This window comes from Crinia signifera, chromosome 4 (assembly GCF_055691185.1).
Source record: "Crinia signifera chromosome 4, ASM5569118v1, whole genome shotgun sequence".
Classification (NCBI taxonomy): Eukaryota; Metazoa; Chordata; class Amphibia; order Anura; family Myobatrachidae; genus Crinia; species Crinia signifera.
Window position 1 is genome coordinate 297,940,673 of NC_139220.1, and position 21,344 is coordinate 297,962,016.

At 43.5% G+C, this 21,344-nt stretch overlaps 1 protein-coding gene across 2 annotated transcripts; it reads right to left on the bottom strand.

Annotated features, from left to right (window-relative positions):
- Window positions 1-2,614: 2,614 nt before the first annotated feature.
- On the bottom strand, window positions 2,615-21,057 carry LOC146072789 (beta-1,3-galactosyltransferase 2-like). 2 transcript variants are annotated; one of them, XM_083179984.1, is made up of 2 exons: window positions 20,739-21,057; window positions 2,615-4,025 (listed from the first exon to the last, which is right to left on the bottom strand). In XM_083179984.1, the coding sequence occupies exon 2, from the start codon at window positions 4,015-4,017 to the stop codon at window positions 3,022-3,024; it is 996 nt and encodes a 331-aa protein (XP_083036110.1). In that variant the 5' UTR covers window positions 4,018-4,025; window positions 20,739-21,057; the 3' UTR covers window positions 2,615-3,021. The 2 variants fall into 2 exon arrangements, with proteins under 2 accessions (XP_083036110.1, XP_083036111.1); XM_083179985.1 differs by lacking the exon at window positions 20,739-21,057 and adding an exon at window positions 20,379-20,641.
- Between the last annotated feature and the right edge of the window lie 287 nt (window positions 21,058-21,344).

Below are 21,344 nucleotides of genomic sequence, written 5' to 3' on the forward strand. Positions count from 1 at the left end.
TTGGTGCTTTGGGGGTCTTGCTAATGCGACATAGCACCCACCAACATTCCACCAGAATTTGTGCTGAAAAATCCAAATATCACTCCTTCCCTTCTGAGTCCTGCCACTTTTTGGTCACACATGAGGCATTGCCGTACTCGGGAGAAATTGGGGCACAGATTTTGGGGTGCTTTTTCTCCTTCATACCTTCTGAAAATGAAAAATTTTGAGCCAGAACTGCATTTTTGTGTAAAAAAATGTAATTTTTCATTTTCACTGCCCAGTTGTATCAAAATTGGTGAAACCCCTGGGGGTTTGAAATGTACACTATACCCCTAGATGAATTCCCTGAGGGGTGTAGTTTGCAAAATGGGGTCACTTGTGGGGGGGTTCCACTGTATTGGTGCTTGGGGGGTCTTGCTAATGCGACATAGCACCCACCAACATTCCACCAGAATCTGAGCTGCAAAATCCAAAATTCACTCCTTCCCTTCTGAGTCCTGCCATGCACCCAAATGGTATTTTTTGGTCACATGTGAGGCATTGCCGTACTGGGGAGAAATTGGGGCACAGATTTTGGGGTGCTTTGTCTCCTTCATTCCTTGTGAAAATGAAAAATTTTAAGCCAGAACTGCATTTTTGTGTAAAAAAATGTAATTTTTCATTTTCACTGCCCAGTTGTATCAAAATTGGTGAAACCCCTGGGGGTTTGAAATGTACACTATACCCCTAGATGAATTCCCTGAGGGGTGTAGTTTGCAAAATGGGGTCACTTGTGGGGGGGTTCCACTGTATTGGTGCTTGGGGGGTCTTGCTAACGCGACATAGCACCCACCAACATTCCACCAGAATCTGAGCTGCAAAATCCAAAAATCACTCCTTCCCTTCTGAGTCCTGCCATGCACCCAAATGGTATTTTTTGGTCACATGTGAGGCATTGCCGTACTGGGGAGAAATTGGGGCACAGATTTTGGGGTGCTTTGTCTCCTTCATTCCTTGTAAAAATGAAAAATTTTGAGCCAGAACTGCATTTTTGTGTAAAAAAATGTAATTTTTCATTTTCACTGCCCAGTTGTATCAAAATTGGTGAAACCCCTGGGGGTTTGAAATGTACACTATACCCCTAGATGAATTCCCTGAGGGGTGTAGTTTGCAAAATGGGGTCACTTGTGGGGGGGTTCCACTGTATTGGTGCTTGGGGGGTCTTGCTAATGCGACATAGCACCCACCAACATTCCACCAGAATCTGAGCTGCAAAATCCAAAAATCACTCCTTCCCTTCTGAGTCCTGCCATGCACCCAAATAGTATTTTTTGGTCACATGTGAGGCATTGCCGTACTCGGGAGAAATTGGGCCACAGATTTTGGGGTGCTTTGTCTCCTTCATTCCTTGTGAAAATGAAAAATTTTGAGCCAGAACTGCATTTTTGTGTAAAAAATGTAATTTTTCATTTTCACTGCCCAGTTGTACCACAATTGGTGAAACCCCTGGGGGTTTGAAATGTACACTATACCCCTAGATGAATTCCCTGAGGGGTGTAGTTTGCAAAATGGGGTCACTTGTGGGGGGGTTCCTAAATTTTAGCATCTTATGGTGCCTAGAAACCTACATGGTGCCTAAAAAATAATTCATAAAAAGGAGGCTCCAAAATCAAGTAGGTGCTCCTTCTATTATGAAGCCTGTGGTTTGGTCAACGTGCACACTAGGGCCACATATAGGATATTTATGAAAACAAACGAATTGGGGGAATCAATTTTTAGTCACATTTCTCTAGTAAAATCTACTGTGTTCCTTTGAAAAATGTATTAAAATTGCAAATCTGCAAAAAAAATGAAATTTTGAAATTTCACCTACACTTTGTTTTAATTCCTGTGAAACACCTAAAGGGTTAACAAACTTCCAAAATGCTGTTTTGAATACTGTGAGGGGTGCAGTTTTTGAAATGGCATCATTTATGGGGGTGTCTCACATACAAGTCCCTCAAAGTCACATCAGAACTGAACTGGTCCCTAAAAAAATCAGTGTTTGAAATTTTCTTGAAAATTTGAGAATTTGCTATTCATATTGTAAGCCTCCTAGTGTCCAAAAAAATTAAAAGGAAGTTGAAATAATGATGGAAACATAAAGTAGACATATGGTCTATGTTAGTTATTAACTATTTTGAGTGGTATGATTATTTGTCTCACAAGCAGAAAATTTAACATTTTGCAAATTGCTAAATTTTCCATTTTTTTACGACATTTTGGTATTTTTCACAAAAAAACACAGACTGTGTCGACCCAAATTTACCACTAATTTGAAGTACAATGTGTCACGAGAAAACAATCTCAAAATCACTGGGATAAGTAAAAGCAAAAAAAAAGTTATCCCCACTTAAGTGATACATGTCAGATTTGAAAAAAAGGGCTCTGTCAGGAAGGCAAAAACTGGCTGTGACCATTATAATGAGCTAGGAGTTCAATAGTTGTACCAGTCATACAGTACTTTATGATCTAACTTAATGGAGATCCCACACACAGTGATGGTGTGGATATTATACAGCTTAAAAGTAACAATAATAATGTGAACCTAATTCCGAACATACTGTAAGATGCAATCACAAAATAAAATTTCTTTATTTGAAAAAAACTCCAATATGTGTACGGTCATCCTTACATTTTATCATCACGTTTTTCACTTTTCTTTCGTTCCTAATACTTTACAGCTTTTAACAATGTATTATAGTAATAATTAATGTTACATTTTTTATTTTGTTTTGAGCACCACACCAGGATAAATCTTTCTCTATTAATATTATGGGTGAAATGAGAAACAAAACTTGAGAGATTTTGGGAGCAATTTCCCATTTTTATTTTTTAAAGCGGCAATCATTTAGATGGCAAAAGCAACATGTGTTTTCAGTGTATATGACTGCCGCTTTAAAAGAAAACCGAAAAAAACCCCTCCCACTTTCTACTATGACACGGGTATATAAAAAGGTCAATAAATAATGGCTCCACATGTTAACTGATCTCTTCCTCTAGCTTAATTACCTCCCGAAATCAGCACCCTAATAGATTTTTGCCCCAGAAGTCAGACCACACATTTAGCAATTCCTCATTCTCATAATGGTGGACCATGATGACGTTATGAAAAATGCAGCGATCATATTCAATCCTGTGCCCATTAAACACGTATCTGGGTGGTTCTGTGGGCAAAATGTTCAGTTTGTACAAACACATTCCCATAAAGGCGTCTTCAACAGAAATAACGATGATTTCCTGAGCTACATTGTACAGCTTTCTGGCCATGTCCGCGGAGAATACATAACCTGGGCCAGAAGGGTATGTTGGAAACACGTCCCCAGGGAAGATAGTCTTAGGCACATACCATTTGCTTTTATCGTCCCTTATAGGTTTGGAATAGTACACTAGAAGGCCTGTGAAATAATTTTCACGAGCTGGAAGCTCTGGATGTAGAAGCTGGTGAACAAGATAATTGACATTGAGAAATACGTCACTGTCGATCTTCATGGCATAACTTGCGTTAGGGCAGAATTTGGTCACCCATTCCATTCCCATCAGAGTTTTTAGAGTTAGATTATAATAAGTATCCAGGAAGTCTTGTTGGACAATATCTCCATACATTGCACTTTCCACCTCCAGCATCCCTTGTACGGCCCCAGTCATAGCCGGAGATTGGCCTACCAGGAAGAGCTTTAGAACATCTACGTCTCTGTAATTACTTTCATTTCCCCAAGTGTTACGGATTGTGTCTCTAGATTTCACGTTATGACTGTCTCCGATCACCAGGAGAACTAGGAATGGGTTCCGATTCTGACACTTCTGAGGCTGATTGATGAGGAACTTGTAAGGATAAGGATATGGAGGATGCCGAGCGGCTGAGGTTGAAGAGTTCAGGATAATGATCTCGCTTGCTACGGAGAATACACCGCCTAAAAATACTCGATCTCCATCAAAGGCAGTGAAGAGCCCCAGAATGACCGCAGACAGCAGACCCAGTTTAATGCATAGCCAGATTTTCAGTCTCCGTCTCATGATGGCAGCTAGAATGACACAAAGAGAAGTTACAGTTGTTTGTCTTGCTTAAGTGAACATCAATCCCTGTCCATAGCATTCACGATGGAACTGAAGGGCCTGATTCAATCCCTTTAGGAAGGCTGCAATTTTTGCAGATGGACAAAACCATGCTGCGCTGTAGGTGGGGCAGATGTAACAGAGAGTTAGATTTGGGTGGGGTGTGTTCAAACTGAAATCTAAATTGCAGTGTAAGAATAAAGCAGCCAGTATTTACCCTACACAGAAAAAAAAATATGTTCCCCAAATCTAAAGGGGCACATTCAGCCCCATTTCTAAGCAATTTGACTAGTTTGCTTAGAAATGGAGCACAGATTGCTCAGTGTGTATGGCCCCCGGTTAAGGCGATGCGCGGTTCCTTGTATTGCCATCGCCTGACTAGATTTATACTGCATGCAGTCAAAATCTAGTCAGTCAACCCCCGTGTTCTTTCTATTGAGAACACGGACAGTGACAGATTGCACACAGCTCCCATCACCCAGTGTGTTTGGGGCTTTACTCTCTCTCTGCAGGATACATCTGCCCCACCTGCAGCGCAGTATGGTTTTGTTCATCTGCAAAAATTGCAGCCTTTCGAACCGGTTTAAAATCAGGCACTAAGCACCTAGTTTATGGCTATATGCAATTGCCGATGTTCCTGCAATGGAGCATTATCATCAGACTGCGCAGGTGCTGCAATTGCAATGCATCATTTGCTCACAATGATGACATCATGGAGAAATGGTGGACAGGAAGTGCGGTTTGAAGGCGTTGATGGGGAGTGATTGAAAAGCGCAGGCGCATCATGTTCGCTTATTTGCCATTGGCTGCTAGCTCATATGTGCAAAAATATAGTGCTTATGTTGCGGTGTCCATTCTACATAGCCATAGGCCAACCTTTAACATAAATGTTAATTGTTTTTTACATATAGGATGCAAACATGTACGTAATGGAGAAGGCATTAACGATGGCTTTAGTGGGCACATCTTTTCGTTTCTTGCTAACATTAGCAGCACGGATGGTGTAATGGTTAGCATTACTGCCTCACGGTGCTGAGGTCATGGGTTCAATCACCACCATGGCCGTAACTGTACGGAGTTTGTATATTCTCCCTGTGCTTGCGTGGGTTTACTCCGGGTACTCCTCCCACAATCCAAAAATATACTGGTAGTTTAATTGGCTCATAACAAAATTAATCCTAGAATGTATGTGTGCGTCTACTTGTGGTAGGGACTCCACTGGGGCAGAGATGGGAGCTTGGTTTTTGCGGCGATGTAAAAATCCCTCAATTTAACCTTTTGACCTCGCTTACTTTACAGAAAACAGGCTAACATGTTTTTTGCTCATCGTCTTTGAGTGTAGAGAGAGGCTTTAGATTGGGATTATTTGCAGCAGGTTTTATAATGTGAAATTTTTAACTTCAGCTATATTTCCAATACTAACAAACCAACACATATGATCGGGGCTGCCCCTGGTGGGGACGGGAACTGACAAAATCGGCAGCCTCCACCCCATTGTTACACAAAATATTTTTAGACAGATATTCTGTCCATACCCTGCCATCAATTCCATTTAAAAAAAAAAAAAAACGAAATGACAGCAGGGGGATGGGGGGCATGAGGTGTAACCGTGTACCTGCACCGTATATTTTAAAAGGTATGCCGTAACCCCTTAATGCCCATAACATATGGTCACACACCACATTTCCCATTACATATTATACAACACACCATAATGCTTGTTACATACTACGCCACATACCGTAATGTGCATTATATTATGTCACACACCGTAATGCCCATTACATATTACACCACCCACCGTAATGCCCATTGCATGTTGGCCCTTATTCTGGTTGATTCGTTCAGGCACGTATTCGCACGTAACCTAGCGTACGGACCGCACATGGACACGGGCAGCGAAGGCACGAACATAGATGTCCGAACTTGGTTGTTCACACCTAAAGGCAACGGGGAGTGGCATGCGACCGAACGTACTGTAATGTGTTCATACAGAGCTCAGCCCTTACGCTCCGACATCCAGCTGCAGCTGAGGAGGCTAGCAGTTGACTCGAGAGCTCTGCATGTGTTCCCAGCCTGGCCACGCATGGTCTCAGCCATGCTGCACTCCCCCTCCCTTCTCATCCCAGGTCCTTCTTTATGTATACCCAGTGTGGTGGCTGTCAGCAGTTTTGTGCATGTGTAGGTCTCCAATTACTTCAGCCATATGTTCCCCTGTCCCTACACATATGTGCCTCTGTCCCTACACATATGTGCCTCTGTCCCTGCCCATTTCAGTCTCCTTTCCTACCTGCATGTTCCCTAGCCCTTGTGTGCCTCTACCCCTGCCCATGTTCTCCCCTGCTCATGTCTGCCTGTCCCTGCCATGTGTGCCCGTGACTGTGTGTGCCTCCATCCCTGCCCAAGTGTATGCTTATGTGTAATGCTGATCCAAATACTGTAGACCCAAGGCCCGCCCCCTGGTGGCACAAGGCCCGCCCCCTGGCTTTTAATGTTCTCCTTGAAATTATTTTTCAAATGTAGGCAACCCTGCTTTATAAATAGGAGAGTAGCACACTTCTATATATAAAAGGATTTTTAACATAACTGCACCATCTACTGTTCAATAAATATATTGGTCGGTCTATTTATCAAAATTTATGTCTATGAATCACAAGAGTTTTACACATTATAATCAATCTTTGTATAATAGTGATTTAATCATGTTCTCATTTTCAGTTATTCTTGTATTTTGTGTGTTTTTAATTTAATTCACTGTGTGCCCTCTCTGCCAGGCACTGCTCTGTCGGCTGAATGAAGTTCAGGGCAGACTACTGTACTTCCGGATGGCAGCCAGTAGTCAGGATGCCAGGTCCCGTACGAAGGACAGAGCGTGCACAGGAGAGTCTTACCTGCTTGTGTGTGAGTATAAATATAATTTTTTTGTCACTATCATTTTTACGGTATGGCCTGAAGAGGGGTGTAAGTCCGAAACGTCGTAGACAAGAAGTGAAATTCTTTTGCACCTAACGATATTCCCGGAGTGGCGCTCTCTTCCTGTGTCCCTGAAACACATACAGATACACACAGAGACTATCTTTCGAAGCTTTTGATTCGAGCGGGCTTAGCTAGTATATATCTGTATGTATATACCTACTTGCCTACTTTTGAAAACTAGTTTCAGGGAGATTATAATTGGTAGTAGAATTTTGCACAGCGTCCCCATCAGAGGCGTAACTAATATTGTGGCGCCCACCCCGCCAAAAAATTACCTTACCCCTCCGCATGCCGCCGCCGGCCCCGCATTCAGTCCGGCACCGCAGATAGCCTCCGGGCTCCGTCTCCTGCAGTAATGAAAAATGACACGACAAAATGGCTGCCCCCGTACAGCAGACAGTTTTTTTAGGGATGTTAGAGGAGGCGGCGGCCTCCTCTAGCATCCGTAAAAACTGTCTGCTATTAGGAGGCAGCCATTTTGTCGTGTCATTTTTCATTACTGCAGGAGACGAAGCCCGGAGGCTATCGGCGGTGCCGGACTGAATGCGGTGGCGTCGGCATGCGGAGGGGTAAGGGGGGGTCTGACCAGAGTGCCCGGGCACCGGGGGTGCCCCGCTGGCACTTGCTCCCCCAAGCAGCCGCGGTGGCTGCCTTACGGTAGCTACGCCTCTGGTCCCCATTAAGGGGGCATGTCATGCTCCACTTAAAGGGCGTGTCTAGTTCCATATATGGAGAGATTATGAAAAGAGATTGTGCACGTGGCACCTAGAAGCGTGGGGGTGTATATTGCTATAGCTGAGAGGAATATTTTAAAATAACTTATATCCAAATGTAGATGAGCCCCAAAGCAGTTAGTAAGAGCTACTATACTTGGTAAAGTGCTGGGGAATGGTGCTGATGATTCTATGTAAATGTTTCTATCTCTCATTCCTTTTTTCCCCTCAAAATGTAACAGTGTAATGAGGGCTAGGTGACATGAGGGAGATTGCTAGACTAATGAGGGAGAGAGGGAGATTGCTGCTATTTCAGGGAGTCTCCTGCAGAATGCAGGAGGGGAGGCAGCTATGTGTATATAGAATATATATATCTCCCTGTGTGTGCCCAGCTTAAGTGCAGCATTGTGAAGGATTTGTTGGGTTTTTCAAATACATCTAAGTTTGGCAGAAATACTCTATGTGGGCCCGACTACTTTACACATATATTGGCCCACACACAATTTTTTTTTACCTGATTGTGATATAAATTTTCACCCAGAATTCAAATATGGGGCTAAGGGGGGTCGTGACCCTGGCCCGTTTAAATTCTTTTCGACCGCAGTTCTCCAGGAGCAATTCAATGTCCTGTCTGCCGATCAGCGAAAAGGGGGCGTGCCCGTGTAAACAGCCTGCAAATTGATGAGATTTGGCCACGATTGCGACAATTCATGGCCGAAATCGTCAAAACGAGGCCGAATGCTTTGAAAGTTGGGCCCCTTCTGTCAATCTGCCTCTTCAAAGCGATCAGGAAAGACAGCATTGATTAGGCGGTCACTGCTATTTCTCCTGTTGCAAAAAGCAAATGTAATACCCTTTGAGTTGCAGAGGTGTGGCATGTTTGTGTGAGTCTGCCCGGGTTGTTAAATTAGCAATAATTTCCTAGGGCAACACCAGGTTGGGGTGCATAAACACGACTGGACACATTAAGACATGCAAACAGCCTTCTTCAGGGAAGTGTTCTGACCTATATTTACAAGTGTTGCCATGCAGATTGATTCAGTAATGAATATGCATCGCTTCAGGGCTGAACTGGCCATCAAATGCCAGAAGGGCCAATGGCCTTGTGGACTGATTTTGTGCAGCCCACATGCTGCGGCGGCCATACATGCTCAGCTTCCTTCGTGCCGCTCCCCTCACAGATGCTGCTGTGGGTCTCCCTCTGCCCGCCGCTGAAGTGAGAGCTGCACATCCTCTGCGGCTGTCCGTCCTCCGTCCCCCCACCCCTCTTTTTTTTTTTTTTTTCAAAGTATTTTTATTGATTCTTTCAAGGTATAGCAATGACATTAATGGGCTAAATCAGCAAAAATGTAAAAGTAATTACAGTAAATAGGGGTGGGTTCAAAGTCAAAAACCTTGTAGATATTTAGCAAACAGACAGCTAGAATTAATGAAAGTTATTGACTAATAAGATAAAAGAACTATATCATATATCTATTTAAGAGAACCATCTACACTGTGATTTAGAGTGATAGAGAGGATTTTATGAAAACTTATTCGGAACTGTAAAAGAACCATGATTAACTTGAAGGAAGTTTGTTACACCTGTAATAAGAGGATAAAGGGTAGGGGAACATACTCTAATTAAATATTATTATATTAAGACTGTCATCTCACGAATAATATGAATCAAAAATATAAAACAATCCTTATAGGGTGAGGTTACCCCCAGTTGAAGTGGCATTCACAGTAATATAATAAAGAGTTTACGAATTAGTGGAAGGTGGGGAGGTTTACGGTGCACTAAAACTAGCTTTATACCATGAGGTATTTGAGAAAGATTTAGATAGGTCCAATTGAGTATCCGCTGGTAATGACATGATAAAAGGTTCCCAAGTTTTGAAAAACTGCAGTGAGCCTCTCTCGAGATTTTGTAGTGGGATAGATCTTTTTTCCAGGAAGAGAAGCTGGAGAAGCTTTTGCATAAGTTCATTGAGATTGGGAGCCAAGCTAATTGTGCAATGAAGGAGAATGAGTTTCTTCGCTGTGGTTTTGATTTTTGTAAGTATTTGGGATGTGGCTGTAGTGGTTTTAGCAAGGTTCCAGGGTCCAAATTGTAAGAAGATAATAGCTGATATATCTATAGTAAAGTTAATGTGACATATTTTTTTAATAAAAGAGCAAACCTTTTATCTTCCCACATTCCCAAATGCAGTGGTTAAAGTTAGCTGAGGAATGGTGGCATTTCTTACATTCTCCTGTTTCTTCTCGGACCCAATATTTCCTTTGTGAGGGAGATATGTATGCTCTGTGTAAGAACCTTAGATGCACCTCTTGAAGATAGGCGGATTTGATATATTTATATGCTAAGTTGTAAGGTTGAGACATAGAGCTGGTGTCTGATATGGAGGGAAAACTGGAGGTCCAAGGCTTAGTAATTAGAGTCCAAGTATTGTCAGAATCCATCTCAATTAGTTGGGAACATAAGTCTCTAGTACTGAAGGGAATCCTGGTTAATCGTTGTAATAGTATGAGCAATGTGTCCAATGAGTGTGAATTATAGCCCATTTTGTTTAAAGAAAATATATAAGTACATAAAGAACTGGCGTGAGGATATGTCATACCGAGATTGAAGAGCAGAGAATGTATATAGCTGGCCGCCAGGGTCAAATACTTTGGATATGATAGAGAGACCCTTTTCCTTCCATTCATTAAAAGAGGGGTTGGAGAGTGAGGGTTCGAAAGCCGGGTTCACCCAGATCGAGATATATGGAGAGCTATATAGGGTCTTTTTTTAATTTTCTGTTAAGGGAGCGCCATACTAAAAAAGTATCATGGAATATGATATTATGAAATGTTTCTTTAGGAATAATTGATGTGTCTGAGTGGAGGAGGCCTGATGGGGAAAAAGGATAAAGGAGGGCATAATCAATTTGTGGGCAAGTGTAGTGAGAGGTTTCGAGTAGCCAGTCACTTCTATATCTGAAGAGGACCGAAACAGAGTCATATTTTAAATTAGGGAGTTTCATTCCACCTTTGTTTCTAGGCAGTTGTAATTTTGTTAGAGAAAATCTTTTTTCCTGCCCAAATAAATAGGGAGATTAACTTATCAAAAAGAAGAAGATCTTCATTAGTCAAGCCTATTGGAAGAATCTGGATAAAATAAAACTTTGGGGGAATAAGATACTCTTGATCACGGCTATGCGTCCTAGAAGTGATAAGGGAAGGTTAAGCCATGTGTTTATAGAATGAGTATTCCTAAGTATTTTATTTTATCTGTGACTATTTTAAGGGAAGACATTATGGAAGATGAAAGAAGGGATTTGGGAATTGGGGTTAACGGGAGAAGTTCAGTTTTGTCTACGTTAATCTTATATCCTGATATTTTACCAAATTTATGTATCAGGACCATAATCACAGGTATGCTGGTTGATGGGTCAGAAATAAACAGTAGCATATCATCCGCAAAGAGCGAAATCTTTAAGGGGACATCCCGGATCATAACTCCTTTGATGTATGGATGGTTACGAATTGCCACTGCCAGGGGTGCCAGGGCTATAGCAAAAAGGAGAGGGGAGAGAGGACATCCTTGTCTCGTAACCCGGGCAATAGGAAAAGGTTTAGAGAGATGACTATTACAGTATACCTGTCAGTGTCGGAACTAGTGAGTTGTTGGCCCAGGGGCAAAATAAAATTTGGGCCCCCTCCTCCACTCCAACCCTAGTTCACAATATGCCGCACACCAGTGGGTGGCAGCAGTGGGCCCCTTAATCTTCAGGGGCCCTGGTGCAATGCACCTGCTGCACCAATGGTAGTTCCGCCTCTGATACCTGTGATGTGGAGCCCGAATACATAGCCTTAATAATAGATATGAAATGTGAAGGAAAGCCAAAACGCGATAGTGTCTGAAAAAGGTGGGGCCAAAGTATCATATAGAAGGCCTTCGGCATCTAGGGGGAAATTTACTAATATGAAAAACCTAGTTTTTCGTATTAGTATTTTCCCTACGACTGCATACGACTGTTTCAGTCGTATGCAAAGTCGTGTTCCGGAGGGGGATTTACAAAGCAGTCATATACGACTGCTTTGTAACCCTCCGATGTCGTAGGAATTCGTATTAGCAGCCGTATATACGGCTGCTAATACGAATTATTTGTAGGCAGTCTGCACGGATCAGTCAGATCCGTGCAGGCTGCAAGGTGTAAAAAAAAATTAAATAAATAAATAAAAAAAATAAAAAACGGCGTGGGGTCCCCCCCACAGCCGAAACCAGCACCAGGCTGACAGAGCCTGGAGCCGGTAATTAAAAATCAGGGAACCCAACAAATAGGAAAGACCTTTCCTGATTGGCCGCTAGGCGGCTAGGCGGCTCCTGATTGGCCAGAATTCATTCTGAGCCCAGACACCGAAGAGGAAGGTTCTCTCCGGCTCTGAAAGCCGGGGAGCGTCGCGGAAGATGCCGACAGCTGCTGGAAGTCGCCAGCAGCTGTCAGAAGACCTGGATGTCGACAGATGAAGAAAGAAGACCATCCATGCAGGACCTGGGTGAGTAGGATTTCCTTCCACAGGTCCAACATGGATTATCCTCGGACAGGACGCCGTCCCCGGAGCCGCCGACACGGAGCCGCCGACACGGAGCCGCCGACACCGGAGCCAGCGACCTACCAACGGGATCAAGATAGGTAAGTATCAGTATGTGTGTAATGTGTGTATTAAACTTTTATTTAAAATGGGTGTCAGTGTGTTTTATTTAACTATTTTTTTTACTGTGGCACTACAAGACCCAGCGGGCCCTTTAATGCCCAGCAGGCTGGGACTTGTGGTTCTCCAAGTCCCAGCTTGCTGGGGAGGCTTGCTGGCACTTGTAGTGCCACAGTAAAAAACAATCGTTTTTTCTATTTTTTACACCGCTATCAGCTGGATGCCCACCGCCCAGGGGCATCGAGGACAGCACCAGGCTTCAGCCTGGTCAGGTAAGTCCTGGAGGGGGGGGACCCCTTTATTGGGGGGGGTCCCCACTCCCCCAGGGCCCCTGGCCAGGCTGACTGGTCGGTAGGGTTAATGCTTTGGCCGGGGGGACTTGCATAAAAAGTCTCCCCCCGGCTGTGGCATTACCCTGCTGGCTGGTTTTGCCTGGGGCTGGTTCTTAAAATACGGGGGACCCCTAGTCATTTTGTCCCCCGTATTTTGGGAACCAGCCCCAGAGCAGGAGCCTGGGGCTGGTTGTTAAAAATCAGGGAACCCCTATTTGTTGGGTTCCCTGATTTTTAATTACCGGCTCCAGGCTCTGTCAGACTGGTGCTGGTTTCGGCTGTGGGGGGGACCCCACGCCGTTTTTTTATTTTTATTTTTTTTATTTAATTTTTCTATTTTTTTACACTGCAGCCTGCACGGATCTGACTGATCCGTGCAGGCTAAAACGCAAATAGAACAGGAAAATGGTGTTCTATTTTCCTGTCGTATTTGCGTGGGTGTTTTACACCACTAAGCAGCCGTATTATCAGTACGGCTGCTTAGTAAATCAGAAACCACCATTCTTTTGAATGGTGATTTCTGTCATATCCTATCGATGGTGTAGGGCATTCGTATTTGTAAATACAAATACGAATGTTCCATCTTTAGGACTACGAATTGTTGTATTTTTGGGATTGTAAATCCAGAAAATACAAATTCGTAAAAAAAAGGTGTATTTCTGCCTACGAATACACCTTTTTTCTACAAATCCATTTTGGTAAATGTCCCCCCTAGTGTCATGATTAGATTACAAGAAGGGGGGGGGGGGGGGGTGATTGGTTGAAATATATTGGATCGCTGATAGGACTCTACGGACATTAATGACTGAGTGACGTCCTGTTATAAAGCCGGTCTGGTCTGGGTGTATTATTTTGGGCAGTATAGGTTTTAGACGTTCTGATAGAATTTTTGTCAGGATTTTATAATCCAAATTTAATTAGGAGATTGGACAATAAGAACTAAGTGATGATAGATCTCTGCCGGGTTTAGGGATGAGCTTAATTATTGCTGAATTAAAATAAAGTGGGAAGGATAGGGAGTCAATCATGGAGTTAAAGGCAGTGGCCAAGTGATCGGATATAAATTCCCCCACCCCTCTTAAGTCACAGTGGCAGCCCGGTCCCCTGCTGCCCGTCGCCCCCGCTCACAGGACAGGACACAGAGACAGATCCTAAAGGTCTGTCTCTGAACCTCTAGCAAGCCATCTGGCAGTGCTCACCCCCGTAAAATGATCAAGCAATTCCCCTCTGGCAAAGATCAATAAATCCCCCGATCAACCCCCCCCTCCCCCATGGCAACAAGTATGAAACTACTAGAAACCAGCATGAAAAAACATGCAAAGTGCCTGTAACCCCTGGAAACAAGCATGTAACCACTGATGTTGAGCAAGATACTCCTGGCAACAAGAATGAAACTCCTAGCAACGAGCATGTAGGTAAGCTGCAGTTATATGGAATTATATGTTATATATTACGGTGTGCTGTATAATATGTAATGGGCATTGCGGTGTGCTGTAAAATATGTAATGGGCATTGCGGTGTGCTGTATAATATGTAATGGCCATTGCGGTGTGCTGTATAATATGTAATGGGCATTGCGGTGTGCTGTATAATATGTAATGGGCATTGCGGTGTGCTGTATAATATGTAATGGGCATTGCGGTGTGCTGTATAATATGTAATGGGCATTGCGGTGTGCTGTATAATATGTAATGGGCATTGCGGTGTGCTGTATAATATGTAATGGCCATTGCGGTGTGCTGTATAATATGTAATGGCCATTGCGGTGTGCTGTATAATATGTAATGGCCATTGCGGTGTGCTGTATAATATGTAATGGCCATTGCGGTGTGCTGTATAATATGTAATGGGCATTGCGGTGTGCTGTATAATATGTAATGGGCATTACGGTGTGCTGTATAATATGTAATGGCCATTGCGGTGTGCTGTATAATATGTAATTGGCATTGTGGTGTGTTGTATAATATGTAATGGTCATTACAGTGTATTCCATAATGTGTAAAGGGCATAATGGTGTGTTCCATGGGCAGTGTAATTTATTTATTTACAGTTTCTTATATGGCGCACACATATTCTGCAGCGCTTTACAGAGAATATTTGAACATTCGCATCAGTCCCTGCCCCAGTGGAGCTTACAATCTATATTCCCTACCACATGTACATACATTCATTCTAGGGTTAATTTTGTTAGGAGCCAAATAACCTAGCAGTATATTTTTGAAATGTGGGAGGAAACCAGAGTACCTGGAGGAAACCCACGCAAGTACGGGGAGAATATACAAACTCCGCACAGTTAGGGCCATGGTGGGAATCTAACCCATGACCTCAGTGCTGTGAGGCAGTAATGCTAACCATTACACCATCCGTACTGCCTCACCTTGTTGCGATGCCACGCCTCCTTTCCATGAGGCCACACCCTTTTTCGCCGCGCTAGGGTCTCGTCTGCTGCATGTGGGCCTGTGTGCTCAAAATGCCAGGGCCTGGGAATAGTCGTACTGGCAATTGCAAATAGAGCATAATGACATGTGTGCGTGTGCATACATGTGACAGTGTGTGTGTGTGTGTGTGTGTGGTACAATAAAGTGTGCCAAGAGCAGAACCATGACCGAAGCTGCGGTACACTAATCATTAATTAATAATTAATTGTGTCCACACGGACACAAAAATGTGAAAAAAAGTGTCCGTTTTTTTTCGCTTGTCGACCTTGTGTCAATGTCACCTATTGGTTGGGACCAAGTTGCTGTTGATAGAGACCCCCCTGGGGTCTGCATAGTTATATGGGGAATAGATAAGAAATATTTTGTCCTAGAGGATCATACAAAGCACATATGAGCTGATGAGTTTTACAATGAGCTGATGAGTTTTACAATAAGTTAAACAATGTGATTTGTACGACAATCAGCTGATGTTTTGCTTCTGCAGAGTTTGCTAAAACATAAGGAGTTACACCCATGTTTGAGGAAGTACTGTATGTCCAGACACAGGTCAACTGTCTCAGATGAACCACAGAATCAGCTAAAACCAGATTTCCAACCATGTAAGGCACAGGTCTTCAACCTGTGGCCCTCCAGATGTTGTGGAACTACATTTCCCAGCATGCCCTGACAGTTTTGGCATGCTCTTATAGGAAAAAATATGGCAATGCATGTTGGAACATGTAGTTTCACAACAACATCTGGAAGGCCACAGGTTGAAGACCCATGATGTAAGGGGATTCAGTATGAAATCTCGGCGGTCGGGATCCCGGCGTTCAAAATCCCGACGCCGGAATCCCGACAGCCGAAATCCCGACAAGGGGGGGACGTGGATCGCCCCCCCTTGCGGGCTCGCTACGCTCGACACGCTAATTTATTCTCCCTCCAGGGGGTGTCTTGGACACCCAAGGAGGGGGAAAAGGTCGGGATTCCAGCGTCGGGATTCTGAACGCCGGGATCCCAACCACCGGGATTTACACTGCATCCCAATGTAAGGCATAAGGTACTTTCCAGACAAACAGCATTAGGGGGGCGGGAATATGGCAGGTCTAGGGTGGAAGTCCACTCCTTTGTTACAAGATGGAAGTGCACGCTTGTTACGCAGATCATGTCTGAACCAATATTTGGCCTGTAATCCCTCCTCATTGGGGAGGGTCATTAATGAATATGTAGGAATTTCCTGTAAGACCCTACCCCTGAAGGGAGGGGCATGCTTGTATTACTTTGGTACAAATATATGTGTCTGTGCAAATAAACTTTAGAATACTTGCAATTATGATCCAACTTGTGTGGTATCTTATTTTTGTATTCTCCAGATCAGATCAGTAAAGGTAAAGGTGTTGCAGAGGTGACTGAATATATTGAAGGTAATTATTCACGCTATTACTGTATACCTAAACACTGTAGACCAGTGGTTCCCAAACTTTTTTGAATAACGGCACCCTAGAGTATCAGAATTTTTTTCACGGCACCCCTAGGCCGAAAGTTAGATACCATGAGCTTCAGAAAAAAAATATTAAATGAAATAAGTTGCGCTTATATGTCATCCTTAGGTCCAGTTATGTGATGAGGAACATGATTCACTTCTGTTTACCCACATATTTTATAATTGGAAGTCACAAGCACTGATTTTCCTTACTACATTAACTATATATAATTTGAATTTGTCCTGGACAACCAACCCAGGGCACCCCTGCAACTACTCCGTGGCACCCCTGGGAGCCACGGCACACAGTTTGGGAACCACTGCTGTAGACCTTACAATCCACACTGGACTCCATGTCTTGCCCCCCCAGTCACCCGTGTGCATGTACCCATCCCATCAGTCTCCGGTGTGATTTTTTATAAATACTGTATATGTATTTTATATTTTTATTTGTGCCTTTCTTTTCTCTCCTCTTCTACACCAAGAGAAGGGGGGTGCAGGGGGAGTTGGGGGCAGACTGGCCTGTACCTACTGCATACCTCCCAACTGTCCTGTTTTTCACGGGACGGTCCCTTTTTTGGGGGACGGTCCCACATCCAGCCCGGGGCCGGCAGTGTCCCGCAGACCACACACCCTTTTCGGACGCTTGCGCGGGTGTCCCTACTTCACAGCTCAAGAAGTTGGGAGGTATGACCTACAGGAATGTGATCTATAGACCCAGGATAAAACCATTGGATGGTACGGAGCTCCAATATTGTTGCCAGTCCTGCCCTAAGCATTCTCAGTGCTTCGCCAGTATGTTTAGCCCAGTATACATAGGATATTCCTGTGCTTAAAGGACAGACCCCATCATCTTGATACATTGAATCCAGACAGTGGCTCTGTATGTAACCTAACCATAATAAAAAAAAAAAAATTTTTTATATATATCTCCCAGAATCTGTCAATCATCTGGGTTAAAAACAAATTTACAGCTGGATGCTTTTGCCCTTTCTTGGACTGTTTAGATATTATCAAGGTTTTTTTTTTTTTTAGAGCGCTAGAAGAAAGGGCAGAAAAGTGGATGTTCAAGATAATATCATAACTATGAAATGAAATATGATAAAACATAATGGTAAACAAATAATGAATAAGGCAAAATGTTTAAGCTCTTTTTTGATAATTTGAGAAGTCCATGAATACCTTCATTCAGTGAATTAATGAAAGGAAGAAAAAAGTACTCTCCTTTGTTTGGGGGCACGCTTAGAGAAAAAAAATTCTTAGATTTATGTAATGGTTACAATATTTAAAACATAACTTTTATTATTTATATATAAAAAACGTGTTTTTTGACAAACTGACAAACAACACAAAAACAATTAAATGTGGAGTGCATCAAGGAAAAAACTCAAATGAGTTCATCCAGCATGGGTAGCTGATAGTAGTTAGAGATGCACCCCGCTACCACCTCAAATCTGAGATAATGGGTACTGTATAAATTTAGCCCGTAAATTTGGGTATTGGTACAGAGGTCTTCTCAGTTGGTGATAGCAGATTGAACACTGTTAAGTCTCAAAACATTAGCTAAATGTTAAATTTGTAATATGGTCACATCAGAAATTCTTATAATGGTATGTGGGTTAGACTTCAACACCTATTGTGGAGGTCGGCGATCCACAGTGCAGACAAAGTGTAGCAGCGGCAGCCTATGTCGATTATAGAGGAAATTAAGAAATTTGAAAAGCAAGTAGAAAAAGCCCAGTTATATTTGCTCAGGTTGTAGTGACCCTTAAATAAGACAATGGGTAAAAATTGTTGTTTACTGGACTATAGGAAATATGAGAGAGGTAATCATCATCTTTCTTCTCATTGGGAATAGGGTGCCCTGTTGACAGTAGGTCAGTGCAGGGTCTAACCCAGGGCTGGGCAACACCGGCCCTCCAGATGTTGATGAACTACACATCCCAGGATGCTTTGCATTAGTGTTGCTATGTGGCCATGCTGAAACTGATGCAAGGCATGCTGGGATGTGTAGTTCATCAACATCTGGAGGGCCGGTGTTGCCCAGCCCTGGTCTAACCGAATCCTTTGGTGAGGAGATGAGAGTGTTATTGGAATAAAAAAAGTCGAGAAGTAAGAAATTGGAGAGTGCTAAAGTATGGTGAGAAGCAAAGGAGGGCGACTTAGGTTTAATGGGTTAGTATGCTGCTGTTCCCCATTTGACTATGCATTGGTGGGGAGTGAGCGGTACTCGCCGAGAAACTGCGTTGATTTTAGACTGGAGCATCTGCTGTCTCTTTTAGAAGGTTAATGGTGCCCTGTTGATAAATTTAATCTCTTTATTGCAGAGATGAGAGTACTCCTAAAAAGAAAAAGGTGTTGGTGTTTAGAAGGTATCAGAGATACGGCTTATGTCTATCTGGTCAATATGCTGCTGTTCCCACTTGCAAATATTTGTATTGGTGAGGAATGAGCGATAGGACCAAATGGTTAGCGTATATGAGTAGTGTATAGTGGCAGTGGCCAGAAATGAAAGGGAGTGTATTTTATCCGGTAGTAATTATTCTGGTTCAGTATACATTTTTGCTGTGTAGATACTATCACAATGCAAACACACCTGCCCCCAATAAGGTCTCCAAAAGGTTAATTACTGAATCTCTGACACAATGAGGAAACACCCTGTTCAAGAAATGTCATGGTGGGAGGAAAAGTACCTGTCTTCTAGTAGGCTCACCTCAGTGTTTTAGGCTTTGCTTGGAGCTAGGTTGCCGCTGCTTATCTGCTGTACCGGGTAAGTGGCGTCTTGTACCCTCTGATATGCCGGGGCGCAGCGTTTAGGCGTCAGTACCGCCGACGCTGAGAAGTGATTAGAGCAGACAGCTGTTTCACTTGCTGGAGCTTCGTCAGTTCATTCAGTGGCTGCTGACATACTGTACTGTATTTTATCTAGGGGCAGTACGGATGGTGTAATGGTTAGCATTACTGCCTCACAGTGCATTGGTTCGATTCTCACCATGGCTCTAAAGCTGTGTACACACGGGGGCGATAGGGGCTGAAATCGCTGGAAATATGGTCGCAGGCGACCATATTGCCAGTGATGGGAGTGTGCCCCGGCGATAGATCGCCGTGTGCGCGCTCCCGTTTTCAGCCCCGTTCTAATCGCAGGAGCTTGCTGATTACCTCTGCGGCACCAATGGCAGAGGTTCCCTTTCATCAGCGACCATCTCTGGTCGCTGATGAAAAGGAGAAACTGAGCAATATATCTCCCCCGTGTGCTTAATTGTGCGGAGTTTGTATATTTTCCCCGTACTTGTGTGGGTTTCCTCCGGGTACTCCAGTTTCCTCCCACAATCCAAAAATATACTTTTAGGTTAATTGCCTCTCAACAAATTAACCCCAGAATGTCTGTGTGTGCATGTACACATGGTAGGGAACATAGATTGTAAGCTCCACTGGGGCAGGGACGGATGTGTTCAAATATTCTCTGTAAAGCGCTGCAGAATATGTGTGTGCTATATAACAATCCATTAATAAATAAAATCTAGCCCTCCATTTAGACGTATTTGTGCTCATACCTGTCATTTTTCCAACCCAGTCTGTGACATGACAGTTAGGAGCTGAATGGCTAGCTGTTTATCACTGTTTGAAGCTTGATACATCTGACTGTTAGTCCCCCCCCCACTAGTGCCTAAATGTCACCCCCACTTCCCCGTCCGAACGCTAGGCCTGCCTGCATACTCACCATTTAGGATGTCGGCAGTGAGTATACCAGTGTCGTCATCCCAATGTTTCAGCACTGGTGGTCTGACGACATGTGCGGCAGCCCGGATGAGTGAACAGACTGCGGATGCATCAGGATGTGTTTTAAATTTCTTATTGCCGCAAATGTCATTGACAAGAAGTTACACCCATCCGATCCAAAACCCGATAATCGGTAAATACATCCCACAAGGATTGACAGACACAAAAGAAAATCTCGGGTTGCATGCTGTGTCAATGCCCAGCTACTAAACAGAGACATACGTGTGCAGCGGTGACTGCACTACAGAACTTCCCGTCTTAGAACATTTAGCTGATAGTAGAGTAGTGCTGCTCCACCTACCTGTATCAGGTGCAACAATCTGCTGACAGACTCCACAAGACTCTGCTATGATCACTTGTGCTCCATCACAGCCAGCACAGAAATCATTGCTCCATCCTCACTCTGTAGCCTGTCTTGATGACTGGCTACAGAATTGATCCGTTTATTTTTATCTCAGCCTGCCTGGGTGTAGCAGCCTTGTTCAGCTATAGCACTGCAGAGCTCTGGGGAGATGCAGGAGAGGCAGGCTTTTGCCGCAGGCTTTTAACAACAGCTTGAATTCACAATTATCTGCAGCTGTCTTGCTGAAGGAGACCGCTTGACTGTTCGCAACAACCAGGCTTTGCTGCAATATATGCATTATCATTATGTCATACAGTATATACAGCCAGCAGGTGGATACGGTGCTGTTTTGGTCTGTTTCTATTTGCTTTGAAAAAGAAAAAGACGGGGGTAGTATACATGTTCTAAACTGGTTTTGCCTCATCATCTACAGACCTAAGTGTTCCGTGCAGAAATTCCTCGATGCTTTTGTTCATTCCGGCATTGTAACCTAACCACAGCACAGAAAGCAGAACATCCAATTTGCACAGAGGCGTGCAGCGGCCATTATGCAGAATGACGAAG